At 41.1% G+C, this 22,274-nt stretch overlaps 1 protein-coding gene across 2 annotated transcripts in view; it reads right to left on the reverse strand.

The window, feature by feature from the left end:
* ttc7b (tetratricopeptide repeat domain 7B) overlaps window positions 1-22,274 on the reverse strand; it is a 303,169-nt gene that overhangs the window by 140,748 nt on the left and 140,147 nt on the right. For both annotated transcript variants that reach the window (XM_041214519.1, XM_041214518.1), the window contains 4 exons: window positions 14,757-14,874; window positions 10,090-10,147; window positions 4,531-4,603; window positions 2,964-3,124 (listed from right to left, as the gene is read on the reverse strand). In XM_041214519.1, coding sequence (XP_041070453.1) covers window positions 2,964-3,124; window positions 4,531-4,603; window positions 10,090-10,147; window positions 14,757-14,874 — 410 coding nt within the window. The remainder of the gene's footprint in view (window positions 1-2,963; window positions 3,125-4,530; window positions 4,604-10,089; window positions 10,148-14,756; window positions 14,875-22,274) is intronic.

The following is a 22,274-nucleotide window of genomic DNA, read 5'->3' on the forward strand; positions in this document are numbered from 1 at the left end:
TCTTCTGGGTCAATTATTAATTTTAAATCTGAGATTAGTAAATTTCTGTTAACTGAAGGTATTAAGGGACATGGGCAAAGAGGAGTACCTGGAGTTAGATCAGCCAGGATCTCAACAGATGGCAGAACAGGCTCAGGGTATTAATGGCCTACTCCTGTTCCTATGCTCCTTAGGATGACAACGGCCCCCTAGGTTAAATATTGTGCCAATATTCACTAACTTGCATGAAGCTTGGACGAGATACAGGGATTGGTTGGTGGTGGTGGTGGTGGTGGTGGGGGGGGGGGGGGTTGTGTGTGTGTGTGTGTGTGTGTGTGTGTGTGGAGGAAACGAGGCTCTCAGCCAAAAGAATTGTACATGTGATACATAATTCAGCACTTTTGGGGCCATTGTGCAGAACGGGGGAAGGGGGAATTGAAAAATTAAAAAGTACAGATGGATACCTCAGCCAGACTGGTTAAACATACATTTAATGCATTGGCAGGCTAAGCCTTATATTCAATGCAACTCTTGTACTGACAATATAATTGTGAAGGTGCTGGAGTATTTTTGGTAACTATAATTACAAGAATAAAAATGGGGATTGGAAAAAAAAGTCTTCTCTGTGATTAGGAGCTGTGAATTCCTGCTGTTCTACTCCTCCCACAATGTTTGCTTCTTATTACTCCATTCAAGTAGTTATTCTTTATGTGAGATTAGCCATTTGACCATTGGGTTTCATAGGAGGGGGCCTGATTCTGTCCTTGTGTGCATATTATTCAGAAGGGGTTAGAGCACTGAACAAAAACCAGAACAATGCCCCATTTCACCTACTCCTCCCCCTCTGCCCCCATCCCTAACCCACACACACACACAAAGTCAACTGTATCACCTCTACTTGCCACCACAGCTGAGGCCAGATAACTCCACTCTGACCACAGTCCTAACCTGGAAATTTCCTGGTCTTTAGCTACAACAGAAGATGGTGCAATGCGACAATCTGCATTTATATAGAGCCAATAGTTTAGGAAAACATCCCACTTGACTGAAGCGTAATCAGGCAAAAACTGACACTGAACCAAAGAAGGAGGCATTAGGTGTGATTAAATACTTGGTTGGACAGTAAATAATAAGACGACTCTTAAAGGGGAGAGAGAGGTAGAGGGGTGTAGTGTAGTGAAGGATAGCAAAGTTTGCAACATACTGTTTCATGCTACTCCTTAAAATAGAAGGGGACATCAGCAGGATCTCTCCAAGGGCAAAGTTGTACTCTTGTACTTGACATTGAGTCATTCACAATTCTTAACTCTACTACTTTAATCCAGCATCTAGACATTGAATAGTGCCACCTGAGAAAATCCGCACAGGAACACGCAACACCTAAGTGGACAGGAGCTGGCTGATTTGCAGCTTCCAATTCACAACCACAGTCTTACCTCACACGTTGATTCAAATTCCACCCTTTCTGCACATGGAAATTTAAAGGGATAGCTTTGTGATGCTATATTCTCACAATGCCTCATAGGACCTAGGTAGCTGAGGTAAGGCCACCATTGGTGGAGTGATTAACATTGGTGATAGGCAAGATGCCAGAATTAGAAGAGCACAGGGATCTTGGAGGATTTTAGAACTGGAGGAAGTGACAGATTTAGGGAGGAACGAGACCACAAAGGGATTAGAGAACCTTGAAACTGAGGCATTTCCAGACCAGGGAAACTGTTGGGCACGGAGCACAGGCAGTGATGGCAGAATAGGGCTTGGTGCATGTTAGGACAAGGGGAGCAGACTATTGGATGACATCAAGATTAGTGTGTGTGAGATGGAAGCTGGCCAGGAGAGCACTGGAATGGTTGTGTCTAGAGGTGACATAAAGCATGCAGTAAAGAAACAGGCCATTCAGTCCAACCAATTCATGTTGGTGTTTATGTTCCACTCGACCGCCTACCATCTTCCCTCATGTAACTCTATTCTGTATAACCCTCTATATTCCCTTAATTCTCATGTGCCTTTTTTTTTTTTACCTTCCCCTTAAACGCAATTATACTATTTTTTCTCAACTATTTCCTGTGGTTGAGAGTTCCATATTCTAACCGCTTTCTGGTTAAAAAGTTTCTCCTGAATTCCCTGATTGATTTCTCGATGAACATAGGACTTAGGTGGGGTAGGCCATTCGGCCTTTTGAGCCTGCTCCGCCATCCAATAAGCTCATGGCTGATCTGTTTCAATCCACAAGAGAAGTCAAGTGATCCTTGGGGTGACCATCTTTTTGTAGCCTTTTATAGTTTTCCAGAATTGTACACAGTACACCACGTGTGAGCTCACCAAGGTTTGATACAAGTTTAGCGTATCCCCTCTACTTGGCAACTCTATCAATCTAGAAATAAATCTGAATGCTTGGGTTTGCTTTTTTTAAATGATCTTATTAACCTGGGTCACTACTTTTGGTGATTTGTGTATTTATACTTTGCTCCATTACCTCACATAGATTGTTGTTTTCCAAGTTAATATGTGATCTCCTCAACTGTCTTACCAAAACGTAAATGTTTTCTACTTCAAAATTAATTTGGCAATTATGCTCCCATTCTGCAAGTTTATTAATGCTTTCTTGCAATTCGTTGTAGTCCTCCTCAGGATTGACGATTGACCCTAATTTGGTCCTACTTAATTTTAGAAATTATATTTTTGATTCCAAAGCCTAAATTGCATAAACTGTAGTAGGGGCATGGATGAGGATTTCAGCAGCAGATGATCTGAGGAGCTGAGATGGAGCAGAGACAGGCGCTGTCACAGAACAGCAAGTAGGCAGTCTTGATGATGGAGAGGATATGGTGTCAGAAGCTTAGCTCAGGGCCAAATAGGTGGACAAAGTTGTGAATGCTCTGGTTCAACTTCAAGGAACGCCCTTCACTACTGCAACACTGCAGTTGCTGCAAAGCTTATTAATTACCCATTAATATTTAAAAACAAAAGGGTTAGGTACTCACATGAAGTGTTCAGGATATTCACTCAGCGCCATGTCGATAATGTTTACAGCATCGTGATAGTGCTTCTGGGCTGAAAGCAGCAATGCCAGTAGGTGCAGAGAGTTCACGTCGTCTCCCTGCAGCTGCAAAGCTTGTCGGACGTAACCCAGTGCTTCTGGGATCTGAAAGCAATAAATTGGCGTCACAAACAGTAAATATGACAACAAGCCACAGTGAAATCCTCTGAAAGCATTGCACTCATTTCAGTGCTATCAGTTCCGCTGCATGATTTGTAAACACTGAATCCCCCACTTCTTGTGCTCAGGCAAGCAACGTTAAAAAAGGGACACCTAGCATGAGTTTGTGAAAACAATTCAGATAGAAAAAGAGGCCAATGACATTTGGTGAGCTGTTCAAAGCTAACCGTATATATTTTCCCCAATTTATACTGAAAAAATACAAATGAGAGATATTTTTTGATGTTGCCGTAAGATATAAGCCCAGCTGGTAGCCCACATTTCCAGAATCATTTGGCTCTTGATTTCTTCTTAAAGTCATGACCCCGACTGCTTTCCCTTTGAAACCTTCCATATCGATGACTGCAGAATATGTGAGTGAGTACCAAAAAGATTAGGAACAAGAGACTTTGATTGCTACAGGCTCTACTACCTAAATGCCCTGAAAAAGTGTTGATTATTAAGCGACAACTAGGTTGACTATGGTAGTAGGGTGTTGCTGGGCAAGAAATCCAGAGCAGGTTACCACGACAACTGAGGAACTTAAAATTAATCAACTAGATAAATTAGGATTAAAAAGATAGTATTATTAATGATGACCATGTAAATATCAATTTGTTGGAAAAAGCCTTCTGGTTCATTAAAGTCCTTTAGGGAATGAAATCTGCTGTCCTTACCCAGTCTGGCCTACATGTGACTTCAGGTGTACAGCAATGTGGTTGACTCTTAACTGTCCTTGGAAATGATTTAGCAAGCTACGCAGTTGTATAAAATCAAGATGACAAGTATAATTACTGTGGGAGTATCCTGGCCACACGGACTTCAAGGAAGTGGCTCACCGCTTCCTTCTCAAGGGCAATTAGGAATGGGCAAGAAATACTGGCCTTGCCAGCAACGCTCACATCCCATGAATGAATTTTAAAAAAGGCCACGAGTAACATTCCATGTGCTGGAAATTTAAGTGTATGACCTAATATATTCTTTGTGGCTGCACAGGCACTTCTGAGTTGCTGCACAGCTTACAGGGAACAGTTACCATTTGGACTAGAATAGTGTGTAGGTCAGACTGGGTAAGGAGAACAGCTTCCCTTTCCTGAAGGGTGTTTGTGCATCAAAGGGCTTTTTGCAACAATTTTGACAGTGTTCATGGTCACTTCAGCAGATTTATTAAACTCAAAAGTCACAACAAGCTACAATGGAGCCGGAATTCATGATCTCTGGATTGGTAGTCCCATGTCTCACCCACAGAGTGCCCTATTTGTCCCTTCAATACCTTGCTCTCTAAAGTGCAAAAAAAAGACACAATTCACTGAACATGTTGAATAAAGCAATGCGTGGCGTCCAGTACTGACCTGCCTTGATATGGCAAGCTGAAGAGCCAGGTAGAAAGCAGCTTGGTGATCGGTGGGACATAACCCATGAGCTCTGGTTAGGAGAGTGACAGAAAAAGCAACAATGAGTATAAAGGCTTGCTTTTGTCTGAAAAAGTCAATTTAAAGATGAAATATTTTAGAGAGGTCCAAATCTTTTTCCTGCTAGCTTTTGCTGAAAAAAATAAATAGCAGCAGGAGAGGGCCGTACGGACCTTCAAGCCTGCTCCTCCGTTCAAGATGATCACAGCTGATTTTCAATCTCAAATCTATTTTGCAGTATGTTCAAGTAATTATTTCTCCATAATTACTTGAGGCCCATGGAGTTCAAAAACATAGCAATCTCAGCCTTGAATATACTCAACTAAGATTCCACAACCCTGAGGTTGAGAATGACAAAGATTCACAATCTTCTGATGAAAGAAATTTCTCCTCATCTCAGTCCTAAGTGGCAGACCCCCTATCCTATATCTATAATCTCTAGTTCTAGACTGGTCAGCAAGGGAAAACAGCCTCTCATCATCTACCTTGGCAAGCCTTCTCAGAACATTATGTGGTTGAAATAAGCTCATCTCTCATTCTGCTAAACTCTAGAGGTATAGGCATTCTACTCAATCTCTCATCACAGAGCAACCCCTCACCCTAGCAAATCAATTTAGTGAAGCTTTGTTGCACCCACTCCAAGGCAAGTATAGGCTTCTGGGCTGAAGGGATCAAAACTGTTCATATCACTCCACGTGTGGTCTTACCAAAGACCACTATGATTATAGCAAAATTTCTTTAATCTTGTACTCCAACCTCCTTGCAATAAAGACAACATTTTATTTGCCTTCCTGATTGCTTGTTGTGCCTGCATGTAAGCTTTTAATGAACAAAGGCATTAGCAACATTTTACAGTTTTACGTTTCATCCAGAGTTTTAAAGAAAGCAGATGAGAACAATGCAGGTGTCCTAACTATTCTTCCAAATTTTTCTTGATTCTGGAACTGTTCCTTTAGATTCTAAAATTGGGTCTGTCGCTCCTCTATTTGAGAATGGTGACCGAAAGAAGCCAGGGAATTATAGACCAGTTAGTCTAACATCTGTTGTCAGCAAATTAAGGGCAGGTTAACTGAACACTTTGAAAATTTTCAACTGATCGGAGAGAGCCAACATGGATTTGTAAACAGCGGGTTAATGCTTGATAAACCTGAATGAATTATTTGAAGTGCAGACTAATGAAATGGACAGCGAAATATCTATGAATGTTATTTATGTTGACTACTAGAAGGCATTTGATAAAATGCCTCATAAGAGACTGTTAGCTAAAGTTGAAGCTTACAGAATTGAAAGTGAATTATTAGCCTATTTAGGAAAATGGTCAAGTGGTAGAAGCATGAAAGTAATGGGCAAGTACTCTAATTGGTAGGATGTGACAGATAAGGATCTGGGTTGGGACCTCAACTATTCACCATGTTATTAAAGAGCTAGGTGAGGGGATAGAAAACAAATTTCCTGCTAACACGAAGCTCAGATGGTATTGTAAGAAGTGTAGATGGGAAATTTTTTTTTCATTCATTCATGGGATGGCAAGGCCAAGATCTACTGTCATTCCCTATTGCCCTTGAGGTGCTGGTGGTGAGCCACCTTCCTGAACCCACCCATAGTGCCGGAAGGGAGTTCCAGGATTTTTACCCAGTGAAAGTGGAGTAGCAGCAATATAGTTTCAAGTCAGAATAGTGTTTGACTTGGAGGGGAGGGTAGGTGGTGGTGCTCCTATGCATCTGCTGCCCTTTACTTCTAGGAGGTAGAGGTCATGTGTTTCAAATTCTTTGGCAAGTTTCTGCAGTACGACCAAAGTAAATAATCTCACATTTCCTACCACACACTCCAACTGCCACCTTCTTGCCTAATCACGAAATCTGTCAAGATCTCTTTGTAGGCTCTTAATGCCCTCCTCACAGTTTACTTTCCCACTTATCTTTGTATCACCAGCAAACTGGGATACATTATATGTGGTCCCTTCACCTAAGTCATCAAGTACTCTTTTGTTACTAATATTGACTACTTTAAGATCCCCACGATCTCTGGTATTTTTGTGTCTTCTAATGGGAGGAGATATAAAATATTTGTTTAATATCTCTGCCATTTCTCTATTTCCCATTATAATTTCACCTGTTTCAGACTCTAAAGGAAGAAATAATGGGAGTTTCTTAGAAAGTTACGTCAATAATCATGGGGGATTTTAATCTACATCTGGCTGGAAAAATCAGATGGGCAAAGATGAGGAGTTCATAGAATGCTTTCAGGAGGGTTTCTTAGAACAGCATGCTCTGGAGAGAACCAGAGAGCAGGCTATACTAGGCCTGGCATCATGCAATGAAATAGGATCAATTAATACCCTATTAGTGAAAACACCCCAAGGTAGCAGCGATCATAATATGATTGAACTTTACATTCAGTTTGAGGGAGAGAACAGTGGGTCCGAGACTAGTATTTTAAACTTCAATAAGGCCAATTATGAGGGCATGAAAGCAGAGCTAGCTAAAGTGAACTGGTCATTTAGGTTAAGGTATAGGTCAATAGAGATGCAGTGGCAGACATTTGAAGGGATATTTCAGAATACAAGAATAGATACATTCCAAAGAGGAAGAAAAATTCCAAGGGGAGGACTCATATCTGTGGTTAAGTAAAAAAGTTAAAGATAGTATAGAAAAAGCATATAACTGTGCAAGGATGGGTGGCAGATCAGAAGACTGGACAGAATGTAAAAAACAGCAAAGAATGACAAAAAGATGAAAGAGAAAGAAGAAATTAGAGTACGAGAGAAAACTAGCTAGAAATATAAAAAGTTAGTAGGAGTTTCTTTAGATACTTAAAAAAAAAAGAGAAGAATTAAAGTGAAAGTTGATCCTATAGAAAGTGCATCTGGGGAATTAATAATAGAAAATAAAGAGATGACAGATCAATTGAACAGGCATTTTTCTTCAGACTTCACGACAGGGGATACAAGCAACATCCCAGAAATATGTGAAACAGGAAAGAGAAGGGAGGAAGGAACTCAAGAAAACTACAATCATCATGGAAGTGGTACTGTGCAAATTGTTTGAGCTGCAGTCTGCCCAGTCCCTGCGTCCTGATGGGCTTCATCTTAACGGTCTTAAAAGAAGCGGCTAGTGAGACAGTTGATGGGTTGGTTTCAATTGTCAAGGTTCCCGAGGTCTGGGGGGAGGTTCCATTAGATTGGAAAATAGTAAATACAACTCTCTTCTTCAAAAAGGGGGACAGAAAACAGGAAACTACAGGCCAGTTGGCTTAACAAATGTCACAGGCAAAATGTTGGAAGCTGTTATGGAAGACGTTATAGCAGGGAACTTAGACAAATTCAAGATAATCAGGCAAAGTCAACATGGTTTTGTGAAACGGAAATCAAGCTTCACCAATTTTTTGGAGCTCTATGGAGAAGAAACATGTGATGTGGATAAAGGGGATCTGGTGGATATACTGCAAGATTCCAGAAGGCATTTGATAAGGTGCCACATCAAAGGTTATTGCAGAAAATAAAAGCTCATGGCGTACGGGGTAACGCATTGGCATGGATAGAAGATCAGCTAGCCAACTGGAAGGAGAGAGCAGGCATAAATGGGTCATTTTCTGGTTGGTAAGGTGTAACAAGTGGGTGTGCCACAGGCATCAATGCCGGGGCCTCAACCTTTTACAATTTATACCAATGGCTTGGATGAAGGGACCGAAGGTATGGTTGCTAAATTTGCTGATGACACAAAGATAGGCAGGAAATTAAGTTGTGAACAGGACATAAGGAGGCTACAAAGAGATACAGATAAGTGGGTAAAGATTTGGCAAATGGAGTATAACGTGGGAAAATGCGAAATTGTCCCTATTGGCAGGAAGAATAAAAAAAGCATATTATCTAAATGGAGAGGTTTCAGAGCTCTGAAATATAGAGGGATCTGGGTGTCCCAGTGCATGAATCGTAAAAGGTTAGTATGCAGGTATAGCAAGTAATTAGGAAAGCTAATGGAATGTTATCGTTTATGGTGAGGGGAATTGAATATAAATTGAATATAGGGGGGAATGCTCCAATTATACAGGGCAACGGTGAGACCACATCTGGGGTGCTGCATACAGTACTGGCCTCCGTATTTAAGGGAGGATGTAAATACATTGGAAGCAGTTCAGAGAAGGTTTACTAGGCTAATACTTGGAATGGGAGGGTTGTCTTACAAGGAAAGGGTGGATAGGCTAGGCTTGTATCCACTGGAGTTCAGAAGAGTAAGAGGTGACTTGGTCTTGAGGGGTCTTGACAGGGTGGATGTGGAAAGGATTTATCCTACAATTAGGGATCACTGTTTAAAAATAAGGGGTCGCCCATTTGATTCGGGGATAAGGAGAATTCTTTTCTCTGAGGGTAGAGAGTCTTAGGCAGTGGAAGCAGTCTTTGAATATTTTTAAGGCAGAACAAGATAGATTCTTGACAAGCAAAGGGGCGAAAGGTTACCGGGGTAGGTGGGAATGTGGAGTTGAGGTTGCATCAGATCAGCCATGATCTTATTGAGTTAAGGGGACAGGCTCGAGGGGCCGAGTGGCCTACTTCTGCTCCTAATTTGTATGTTCGCATGTAAAGGACCCATGTTTATTTTCACCACTCCATCCCTCTTCACACACTTGTGCTTTTATATCCCTTGCTAGCTTACTCTCAGATTCTATTTTCTCCCTCTTCATCAATTTTTTGGCCAACCTTTCTAAAACTGTCCCAAGCCTCAGGCCCTTATGGCATTATTATAAGCCTTTTCCTTTAATCTAATACTCCTCTACCTTCTTTAGTTAGCCACACACAGATCACTTTTCCAGTGGAGTTATTTCATTTCTCAATGGGATGTATATTTGTTGAGAATTACGAAATATTTATTTATTAACCACCATACTTTACACCTAATTTCCTAACCTACCTTAGTCAACCTGCCTCTCACACCTATGTAATTGGCTTTATTTAATGCTCTACTTATAGACTTATGTACGTCACCTTCCACCCACCCCCTACCAACTCAATGTGGTGGACATCCCTGTCTTTAGGGTGGTGTAAAATCTGTAAGCAATATGTTATAGTCTTCTGGAGGTGGGCTGCGACAAATAGTTAGGGGAAGTTCAGACTTTACTTTGCAGCTGGCTGTACTTCAAAGAAGGTTGTTCCATTTTCTCAGCGCTAACGTCCCTCCCACAGTGTGCACAGGAACGTTCCTGTACTTCTATGCTTTGGTGACACTCTTTTTGCCACACCTAATGACTATCAGGCACCTACACAAATATATGCTCCCATTAATCCTAAAAATAGGCCTCATATTGCCAGTAATTTGCTAGCACTTACTTTGTAGTCAGAAATGGTGCTTGCTCTCCACTGCAGAGCTCAGAGAAATGCTGTGTGCGACTAAAGCTTGCAAGTAAAATATCACTTCCATTTTAGTTGTCATGGCAACAGTAAGAATTTATGTTTTACCTTTTCTGACAAAGAGGCTTATTTACTTTGTTTTTTTAAACACACACCTCTGAAATGCTCGAAGTGCTTTTTTCTGGAGGTCCTCTTGCACTCCTCTCAATGTTGCTTTAAAAAGAAAAATCAGTAGGTTGTTAATGAAATGAGCACAGACCAGGGATTGATGGATGAAATCAAAACAGAAAATTCTGGAAATACTCGGTAGGTCTGGCAACATCATGTTCTGATGAAAGGTCATAAATGTAAAAGGTTAACACTGTTTCTCTCCAAACAGATGTTGCCAGACCTGCTGAGCATTTCCCTCATTTTCTGTTTTTAATTCAAAGTTCCAGCATCCACTGTGTTTTGCTTTTGTACTTGATAGATGAAAGATTCATCAGGTGAACACAAGTGATAAGGCTGGTGTGTAAAAGAGATCACAGGGGCTGGAGTTTGCCAGGTGAGGAAATGTTCACTATACTTGCACTGTTTGGGCAGGCAGTGGGGAGAGAAAGGGGTGGGGGAGAAATTCTGTTGTTTGATAACCCTCTAGGGTTGTCATGGCATCTCCAGGAATGGAAGATTAAACCCCTGGACACTGCTGTGCGCAATCTGGGAGAAAATTCAAAGGGGTAGAAAAAATATCAGAGATGGAGGGATAAAAGCAGTCTAACTGTCAAGAATAATTTGAAAGAGTAACGGTGAGACTGTTTGCATTCAGATTGACGTGGGAAGGCTGCAAGCCAAAAAGGTAGTGTGTTGGTCGACTAAGGAGCAGTTTTGTGGGCGATCAAGGAATGAAACCTCCTGCAACACATCTGACCTGAGCTGGCAACCCCTACCTGTGACTACAAGATGTGGACCTCTGATTACAAGAATTTGAAAGAGTGGGGTAAAGCTTCCAGGATATGGAGGTGAGGGGTGGGAAGTGCAAGTTTCAAGATTTGCCAGGTTTAGCAAGGCTTTAGCATGCAGAATGGGCAAGATCTGTATCTGTGAGACTAAAGAGGGAGTAGGGGGCAAGACCGATGCCTACTGAAACAACTGAGATGGCAAGCCTGATAGTAATAATGAAGCATAGTTCAAAAGAGGAAGGCAACCATAGAAACTAGGAGTAGGTCATTCAGCCCTTTGAGCTTGCTCCACCATTCAATATCATGGCTAATCCGCTATCTCAATGCCACATTCCTGCTTTCTCTCCATATCCCTTGATGCCCCTAAAATCCAAAAAAATTATCAATTTCTTTCTTGAATATACTCAGTGACCTGGCCTCCACAGCCTGGCCACCCTCTGAGTGAAGAAATTTTTCCTCATCTCTGTCCTAAATAGCCTACCATCCTGAGGCTGTGGCTCCTGGTTCTAGACTCAACCAGGGAAAACATCCTCCCTGCATCCAGTCTGTCTAGCCCTGTTAGAATTTTATACGTTTCAATCAGATCCCCTCTCATTCTTCTAAACTCTATGGTGAATACAGGTCCAGTCAAACCAATCCCTCCTCATACGACAGTCCTGCCATCCCCAGTATCAGCCTAATGAGCCTTCGCTGCACTCCCTCTATGACAAATATATCCTTTTTTAGGTAGGAAGGCCAAAATTGCAGGCAATACTCCAGGTGTGGTCTCACCAAGGCCCTATATAAATGCAGTAAGACATCCCTACTTCTGAACTCAAATCCTCTTGAAATGAAGGCCAACATACCATTTGCCTTCCTAATTGCTTGCTGCACCTGCCTATTCACTTTCATTGAATGGTGTACAAGGACACCGAGATCCCTTTGTACATCCACATTTCCCAATATACACCATTTAAATAATAGTCTGCCTTTCTGTTTTTCACATCAAAGTGTATAACTTCACATTTATCCACATTATACTGCATCTGCCATGTGTTTGCTCACACACACACACACAACTTGTCTAAATCGCCCTGAAGCCTCCTTGCATCCTCCTCACAACCCCACCCAGTTTTGTGTCGTCAGCAAACTTGGAAATATTGCATTTGATTCCCTCATCCAAGTCATTTATATATATCATGAATAGCTGGGGCCCAAGCACTGATCCCTGAGGTACCCCCCTAGTCACCACCTACCGCCTGGAAAAACACCCATTTATTTCCACACTCTGTTTCCGGTCTGTCAACCAATTCTCAATCCATGCCAGTATGTTACCCCCAATCCCATGCGCTTTAATTCTGCCCACTAGCCTAACTAGTAGTTAGGATTTGGAACCTATTGTCTGATAGGATAATGAATACAGTTTCATAGGAACAGGGGGTGGCAAATAAGCTCCTTGAGTCTGTTTCATGCCATTCAACAAGATTATGAGCTTGGGTGAATTCTGGAACATCATTTGAATGGAATATGTATAAATACCCAAAAAACATACACGCTGCTGGCTACTGTGAACCCCTGTGTAGCCTGAATGACTAGGGCCCAAGCTTATCTTCAATAGTCAATTACAGAAATAGAGTGGAGAAACTGGGGCTAAGAGGAGATTTGATGGAGGCATTTAAAATCAAGGGTTTAGAGAAATAAAGAGAAACTGTTTCCAATGGCTGAAGGGTTGATAATCAAGGGGCACAGATATAAAGTAATTGGCAAAAGAACCAGAGGCAACATGAGGAGAAAATAATTTATTCACCAAGTAGTTAGGATTTGGAATCTACTGTCTGATTGGGTTATGAATACAGGTTCATAGGAACAGGAAGTGGCAAATAAGCTTCTTGAGCCTGTTCCGCCATTCAACAAGATTATGGTTGGTTTGTGGCCTAACTCCATATGCTTGCCGTTGCCCCATAGCCCTTACTACCTCTGGTTAACAGGAATCTATCATGCTGAGATTTAAAATTAACTGATCTAGCATCAACTGCCATTCATGGAAGACAGTTCTAAACTTCTGCCAACTTTTGTAAGGAGAAGTGTTTCCTAATTTCACTTCTGAAAGCTATGTCCTCTAGTCCTAGATTCCCCAAACAACAAAAATAATTATCTAACCTTCTCCTTAATATTTTGAAAACTTCAATCAAATCACCCCATAATGTTCTAAATTGCAGGGAATGCAATCCTGGTTTGTGTTTTCGATCCTTGGAACTTAATGCTCAGAGTCCAGGTATCAGTCTGGTAAATCTACGCTGCATTCTCTCTGAAGGTGTGTTGCCCAGAAGTGAACACAGTACTCAAGGTGTGTTCTAACCAGGGCTTTGTAAAGCTGGGGCATCACTTCTAATCCCTTGTTATTCTTGTCCTCTAGATATAAAGGCCAGCATTCCATTTGTCTTTTTGATTATTTTTTGTACCTTTTCATGACATTTTAATGATCTATGTACTTGGACCCACAAGTCCCTTTGGAGCTCCCCTGCTTCCAGTTTTTCATCATTTAGAAATACTCTGTTCTATCCTTTTTAGGTTTAAAGTGGCTGTCCTCACACTCATGAATATTGAAATCCACTGGTCAGTTTTCCTCATTCGCTTAATCTATTAATATCTCTTGTAATTTTATGTTTTCCTTCTACATTATTCACAATACTGCTGCTGATCTTTGTGTCATCAGCAAACTTATGGATGTGGCTCTCTATTCTGCTATCTAAGTTGTGAATAAACATAGTGATTACTTGAGGTGCAAAAATTCAATATTAGCCTTCAAAAGGGAATTGGACAATTTCTCAAAGGAGAAAAGGAATGCAGTGATATAGTGAAAGAGCGAGGGAGTGGGACTAACTGAATTTTTCTTTGAAAGATCCAGTGCAAACTTGATGGGGGAGGCGGTGGCAAAGTGGTATTGTCACTGGACTGGTATTCCAGAGGCCCAGGGTAATGCTCTGGGGACCTGGGTTTGAATCCCACGACAGCAGATGGTGAAATTTGAATTCATTACAAGTCTGATGATGACCATAAACCACTGTCAATTGTTGTAAAAAACCATCTGGTTCACTAATGTTGTTTAGGGAAGGAAATCTGCCGTCCTTACTTGCTCTGGCCTACATATGACCTGCAGCAATGGGTTGACTCTTAAAATGCCCTTACGATACTACAGAACTAGGGCGCACTGTTTTAAAATTAGGGGTCGCCCTTTTAGAACCCTCTAAGAGGGTTGTGCAACTTTGGACCTTTGCCTCAGAAGGTGGTGGAGGCAGGGTCATTGAATACTTTTAAGGCAGAGGTAGATTGATTCCCTTGCCTAACAAGAATCTAAGGTTTTCAGGGGTAGATGGGAATGTGGAAATCGAAACACAAGATCAGCCATGATCTTATGGAATGGTGGAACAGACTTGAGGGGCTAAATGGTCTACTCTCGCTCCTACTTCTCATGCTCTTATGTAGGCACAATTGAGGTATCATTTTAAAAGTTGAAGGTTGTCGGTCCATTAACCATGAAAGATGAAACTTCTTCCCAAACTGGTTTGATACATGGTTTGGTGAGAGCTAGGACATATATATACTAACTTAAGAATCCAAGGTGAAGGGCCAAAGCCCACACAGTGTAGGACACCACTAAGTCCAACTAAATTGAGGTTTGATGGCATCAAGTTTGGATGTTGAAGGTCTGTAAGTTGTAGGAAAAAACAGAGAGATAACGAGCTTTCGTGGCTTTGAAGCCCTGGGAAACAATGAGTTAGAGTAGAAAACAGTGATTATTCTCAATTTCATCACAATGAGAATACAAGGTGGAGAATTGCATGTCAGTGCATATATCATGGGGCTATGCTGCCAAGCTTTGTGGGTTTCTACAGTGCCCTTACCATCTGTGGCCTGGAGACTGTAGGTCAAGCCGAGAGCTAAGAAGCCTTTAGCTCGAAACTCAGGTTCTTTTTCACTCATCTCGGTCACCATCTTAGCAAACTGCTCACCCTCTCCCAACTGGAAAACAAAAATAAAGAGAGATCATGTTTTAAAAAATGATAGCAAAAAAGGGCAATGTTGTTTACTAGTAAATCTCCATTTCCATAAATCACAGAATCAGAGAATGGTTACAGCACAGAAAGAGGCCATTCAGCCCATCATGTCTGTGCTGGCTCTCTGAAGGAGCAATCACCTGATGACATTCCCCTGACTTCTCCCTATAGTCCTGCACATTCTCCCGTTTCAGATAGTAATTCAATTCCCCCTTGGACGCCTTGATTGAACCTGCCTCCACCACACTCTCAGGCAATGCATTCCAGATCCTAACAACTTGATGCATGAAAAAGTTTCATCAAATGTCTCTATTGCTTCTTTTGCCAATTACCTTAAATCTGTGCCCTCTTGTTCTCCATCCTTCCATCAATGGGAACAGTTTCTCCCTATCTACTCTGACTCCCTTATGATTTTGAATATCTCTATCAAATCCCTCTCAACCTTCTCTTTTCCAAGGAAAATAGTCTCAACTATTCCACCTACGTAACTGAAGCTCTTCATCCAGGAACCATTCTTGTGAATCTTTTCTGTATTCTCTCGCATGCCTTCACATTCTTCCTAAAGTGTGGCGCCCAGAACTGGATACTCTAGTTGAGGCCAAACTAGTGTTTTATGTAAGTTTAACAGAATCCCCTTTTATACTCTATGCTCCTATTAATAAAGCCTAGGATGCTGTATGCTTTATTAACTGCTCTCTCAACTTGCCCTGCCACCTTCAATGATTTATGTACATATACATCAAGGTCTCTGTCTCTGAACCCTATTTAGAATAATACTCTTTATTTTATATTGTCTCCCCACGCTCTTTCTACCAAAATGAATCACTTCACGCTGCACTAAATTTCCAATCTGCTATTTTCCCCTCCATTCCACCAACCTGTTTCTGTCCTTCTGGAGTTGCACACCACCTTCCTCACAGTTTGTAATACTTCCAAATTTTGAAATTGTGCCTGTGCACCAAGGTCTATGTCATTTATATATCAGGAAGAGTAGCAGTCCCAACAGTGATCCCTGGGGGACTCCACTATAAACATTCCTCCAGACTGAAAAGTATTCATTAACCACTACTTTCTGTTTCCTGTCACTCAGCCAATTTCGTATCTGTGTTGCTACTCTCCCTTTTATTGCATGAGCTATAATTTGCTCACAAGTCTGTCATACGGCACTTTATCAAATTGGAAATCCATGTATACCACACCAACAGCATTACCCTAAATAATCCTCTCTGTCATCTCATCAAAAACTTCAAGCAAGTTAGTTAAGCATGATTCTCTCTTAAATTCGTGCTGGCTTTCCTTAATAACCGCATTTGCCCACGTGACTATTGATTTCATAATTATCATTTTTAGAAACCCTCCCAGCATCAAGGTTAAACGGACTGGCCTGTAGTTGCTGGACTTATCTTTACACTCTTCTTTTGAACAAGGGTGTAATGTTTATGATTCTCCAGTTCTCTGTCACCAGCCCCAAGCCTAAGGAAAACTGTAAAATTACGGCCAGTGCCTCTGTAATTTCCGATCTCACTTCCCTCAGCATCCAGGGATGCAGCTCATCCGGTCCTTCTGCCGAATCAGCTTTAAGTACAGACAACCTACCCAATACCTCTATCAATTTTAAACCCTTCCAAGTATCTCCTTTTTCACTATGACCTGTGTAGCATCTTCTTCCTTGGTAAAGGCAGATGCAAAGTATTAATTTACTACCTCAGCCATGCCCCTTGCCTCCATGCATAAATTCCCTTTTTTGGTCCCTATCAGCCCCACTCCTCCTTTTATTATTTTACTATTTACCCTTTTGTTATTTATATGCCTATAGGTGGCTTTTGGATTTTCTTTTATTTCAGCTGACAGTCTCTCTTCAACTCTCTTTGCTTCTTTTACTTGCTTTTTCAATTCTCCTCTGAACTTTCTATAATCATCTGGTTCTCGGTTATATTATCCATCTGGCATCTGCCATAAGCACACTTTTTCCTCTTCATCCAATCTCTATCTCTTTTGTAAACCAAGGTGCTCTGGATTTGCTTTACCTTTCCCATTAATGGGAACATACCTCGACTATGTCCAATCTATCTCTTCTTTAAAGGCAGCCCATTGTTCAGTTATAGTTTTGCCTGCCAACCTTTGATTCCAATTTATCTGGGTCAGATCTATTCTCTCCCCATTGAAGTTGGCTTCCTCCATGGGCAAGAGAGTTCTCCCTGCTGTCCTGGTCAATATTTATCTCTCAACCAACCTCACTGAAATAGATTATCTGTTCTTTATCACATTGCTGTTTGTGGGACATTGCTGTATGTTAGTAATCGCAGGTAGCTCTCCAGGGATATTAATAGTTATAAGGCAGTCTTGGAGATACTAATTAAAAAAAACTTGTGTTCATATAGCACCTCTTGAGACCTCAGATGTCCCAAAGCACTTTACAGCTAATTAAATACTTTTGAATTATAGTCATTGACGTAAGATAGGAAAGGTAGCAACCAATTTGCATACTGAAAGGGCCCACAAACAGCAATTAAAGATTGCATTATTTTCAAGTCTCTGGTGTGGAACTTGAACCCACAGCATTCTGATTCTGAGATGATAATGCTACCACTAAGACATGGCTAATTCTAACTCAAAATGTTTGCAGGGGTTCCTGGGAACCTACAATGTTTGCAGGAAGAGAATTACCTGGAAAAACTCAGCGGGTCTGACAGCATCGGCGGAGAAGAAAAGAGTTGACGTTTCGAGTCCTCATGACCCTTCGACAGAACTAGTTCTGTCGAAGGGTCATGAGGACTCGAAACGTCAACTCTTTTCTTCTCCGCCGATGCTGTCAGACCCGCTGAGTTTCCGCCGATGCTGCCAGACCTGCTGAGTTTTTCCAGGTAATTCTGTTTTTGTTTTGGATTTCCAGCATCCGCAGTTTTTTTGTTTTTATTTATGTTTGCAGGAAAGTTCTTCAGAGAGTTAGCATTCCTTGGGGGCGATCTCTTAAGAGTCTAAAATTTGAAACAGAAGAACACAAGAAATACGAGCAGTAGAAGACCATACCTCCCGTCGAGTCTTCTCCGCCACTTAATATGATCAAGGCTGATCTTGGGCTTCAACTCCACTTGTCCACCCATATCCCTTGATTTTCTGAGATACCAAAAATCTGTCCATCCCAGCCTTTAATGTATTCAACGATGGAGTGTCCACAACTCTCTGAGGCAGCAAATTCCAAAGGTTTACAACCCTTTCAATGAAGCAGTTTCTCCTCATCACAATCTTAAAATGATCGGCCCTTTATCCTGGGACTGTGGTCCCGTGTTTAAGTTTCCCTGACCGATGGAAACAATTTCTCAGTGTCCACCTTATCAAGCCCCGTTGTATGTTTCAATGAGATCAGCTCTCATTCTTCTAAACTCCAGAGAATATAGGCCCAATTTACTCCGTCTTAAAACATAGGAGGCTATTCAGCTCCCTGAGCCTGTTCTATCATTTAATGAGATTATGGCTGCTCTGTATCCTAACACTATCCACCTGCCTTGGCTCTAAATCAGTAAATACTCTTGCTAGCAAAAACATATCAATCTCAGATTTAAAATTATTAATTGAATTAGCATCTATTGCTTTTTGTGGGAGTTTTCCACACTTCTACAACACTTTACATGAAAGTGTGAATTGTTTTCTAACTTCTCTCCTCAATGGCCTGCCTCTTATTTTAAGTTTATGTCTCCCATCAGTGGATCTGTCCTCTTTTTGGTCCAAGATGGAAAATCTCACACTTAATCCTTCTGCCGCAGTTTTGTCACTTTATCAATGTTGCTTTGTACATTTATGCTCCATTTACACTGCTTACTATCAATCTTTATGCCAATGGCAAACTTAGTATCTAAATCATTAATGAATATAATGAATAGTTGAGGTCCAGCATAGTTCCTGTGTGATACCACTAGACACTTCCTTCCAATTCGAGTAAATATCCATTGTCCCTACTCTGTCCCCCACCACCTAACCAATCTCCTAACCGTTTTCCTTCAATTCCATGAGCTTTAATTTTAGACAACTGTTTCTTATGTAAAACCTTATCGAACGATTTCAGGAAGTCCATATGAACTCAGTCCATAGATTTCCCCTGTCCAATACTTGTTTCCTCAAAAATTCAATTATGTTTGTTAGACATGACCTTCCTTTTATAAATCTGTGTTGACTCTCTCTGGTCAGCTGAAATTACTGTAAGTGCTCAGCCACTGTTCTTAATTTCAGATTCCAATACCTTCCCCAGAACGAGTGTTAGGCCAATTTCCTGTTTTTTCTCTATCTTGTCTTTCTTAAATAATGAAATTACATATGCGATTTTCCAATCTAAAGGGGCAAATCCAGAATCAAGAGAGCTTTGGAAGGTTATGGCTATAGAACCAGCAATTTCCTCGCCTATTTCCTTTAAAATTATGGGGCGGAAAACATCAAATCCTGGGGATTTGTCAGTCTTTAGTGTCATTGTTTTTTTCCAATGCTGTTTTCTTGCTGACACTAACTTTAGTAAATTCAAGTCCTTAATTTGTTTCTAATTTCTCTAGAACGTCAAGTGTATTATCCTCTTTCCTCTACTGTGAAGGCTGACACCAAGTAATTACACAAGTCTACAGTTCCCTTTTCTCACAATATTGCTCTCATCTGTTTTCAAGGGCCTACATGAGCCTCAACTATGCTTTTCCTTCTAATTTAGTTGTAAAAGAAAATTGTGTTAATCTTGATATTCCACGCATGTTTCTTTTTATAAGGCTTATTGCTGTCTGTCTGAGGTCAGTAAACTCAACGTAGCCCCAGCAGCTTTTGTGGCCTATATGAGCTTCACAGTAATATACCAGGATGCCCACTGATACCTTAAAAATAAGAGGTCTTCAGCATGCTATTGTTATTACTGCCATCTATTCTGCCGAGCTATAGATTTAGGCAACAATGTACCAAACTCTTTGTTGAGGGTTTAATTCAACTATGGAGAAGTTGAAAGTGCATAGACAAACCACGCTGTGCTCAAATGTACCCTGATGAATTCAAAGTCACATAGGTAAACATTTAAGCTTATTTTTATGCTGTTTAATTACAGGCTTGAGTGTTTGTTGCTCATTTTTATCCTCATTTAGATTTCAGAGCTGAAGATGAATATGATGCTCTGAGATTCAGTCTATGTTTCCCCACCCTCTCCCCCACCTCCCCTTAAACAACAAACTCTTTGGTAGTTTAATCATATCTCTCCAAACCCAAAAATGTTATGCTTATAGTGAACTTTGTGAAGAGCAGTGGCTATGTCTTGATAGTCAGTTGTGTCAAGTAACTTGCACAAAGCAAGATCTCACAGTCAGTGATGGTATAAATAACCTGCTGATCCATCCTTTTTTTTAGTCAGTTGGTTAAGTTAGTGAAGATGAAGATAACCACATTATCAAGAGAGCTCCCATCTCTCCACTGAACAGTGCACCATGACCTTGGAGAGACAAACAGGGTCTCTGTTTAACATGTCATCTGAAAAACAGCACCTCTGACAGAGCAGCACTCCCTCAGTACTGCACTGGAGCATCTGTCTGGATTATCTGTTCAAGACTCTAGAGTAGAGCTTGAACCTTCAACCTTCTGGCTCAGATGCAAGATTAAGGCAACCAACTAAAAGAGAGCAGACAAAAATTAATGAGGGGCAAAAACTCTTGCATGTTATTTGAAATCATAGTTTGAAATATTTGAGCTGTTTCTTTGATCCCAAGAGTTAATTAAATTGTTGCTGCAAGTGATATGAGACAGCAGTAATTTATCATAAATTAAAGGATGTATATCCAATTATAACATCAGTCCAGGTGTTTTATTCAGCAACATATTAATATTACATTACACTAACCATTCTCCTCTGTATCCCTCTCAACAGCACTAACTTAGAGCAACTAATTAAATGATTAATTTCACCGTTATCAACACACTCTGCAATGTACTAATGCAGAAAATGCCAACCTCTGGCCCACTTTATTCTCAGATATATCTTCAAAAATGGACTGAAGGGATCTGCAGTAATCAATCATTCAGAACCATGTCTTCTTGGACCTTTGAATTGAACAATATCTGCCTCCCTCTCTCCAGAAAGCAGTAACTCTGGATTGGGTACACATCATAGACACTCCGGCTCCATAAGAATATAAGAAATAGGAGCAGGAATGCTCCACTACTCAATACAATCATGGTTGATCTGATTGTGGCCTCAGCTCCACTTTCCCACCCACTTCCCACATCCCTCGATTCCCCGAGACTAAAAATTTGTCTATTCCAGCCTTAAATATACTCAACGATGGAGCATCCACAACTGTCTGGAGTAGACAATTCCAAAGGTTCACAACCATTCAGGTGATCACTTCAATTTGAGTCCAGATAGTGTCAACTGTGTATTTAACAGTGGGGACTCATTATGGTGGGGGGGTGGATGAGCATCACTGTCAAGCTCAATCCTGTTTACACTCCCAATGCTCTCTCACTTTCTTGCAGAAGGCATTGAATGCCAAATAACAGCAGGAAGGCCTGGTTGATTTCTACCCTCTAGCTCAGGAGTTCTAAGAAGCCAGGGGTATCAAACTCAATTGATATGGTGTGCTTGCTCTGACATCCTGACACTGGGCATAGGCCATGTTCACTAGAAGCTATTTGGACACACTTAGTGTGTATCTCGGTGAAAACCGGGGTTAAGCAAAGCTGTCTTATTGCACCAACTATCTTCTCCATTTTCCTTGCTGCAATACTGCACAAAACATTCAGGAAATTACGCACAGGCATGGAGATAATCTACAGAACTGGTGAGAAACTGTTCAAACTACACTGCCTTTCACCCAAAACCAAAACCACTCCAACCTCAGTCATAGGGCTTCAGTATGCAGATAATGCTTGTGTGTGCATTCATTCAGAAACTGAGCTTCAGATCATTGTCAACTCCTGGGAAGATGAAAAAATGGACCTTTCACTAAACACCAGGAAAATTAAGATCTTCTTTTAACCAACTCCCACAGCAAAACACCTTCCCCAATTGATTAACATCAATGGCAAGATCTTAGAATATGTGGACTATTACCGTATCTTGGGACTCTCTTCTCAACAAAGGCAGAAATATATTAAAAAATTCACCATGCCAGCTCAACATTTGGTTGACTGGGGAAGAGAGTATTTGAGAACTAGTATGTCAAACCTGAGGCAAAAGTCATGGTTTACCAGGCAGCAGTGATCCCTGCATTGGAGACTACAGCAGGCAACTCAAAGCACTGGAGAAATACCACCAGCAGTGTCTTTGCAAGACCCTCCAAATCTGGTGGTAAGAGAGGCAATCCAACAGCAGTGTTCTCTCCCAAACCAACTCGCCCAGCATTGGGACAC

Source organism: Carcharodon carcharias, chromosome 20, assembly GCF_017639515.1.
Source record: "Carcharodon carcharias isolate sCarCar2 chromosome 20, sCarCar2.pri, whole genome shotgun sequence".
Taxonomy (NCBI): Eukaryota; Metazoa; Chordata; class Chondrichthyes; order Lamniformes; family Lamnidae; genus Carcharodon; species Carcharodon carcharias.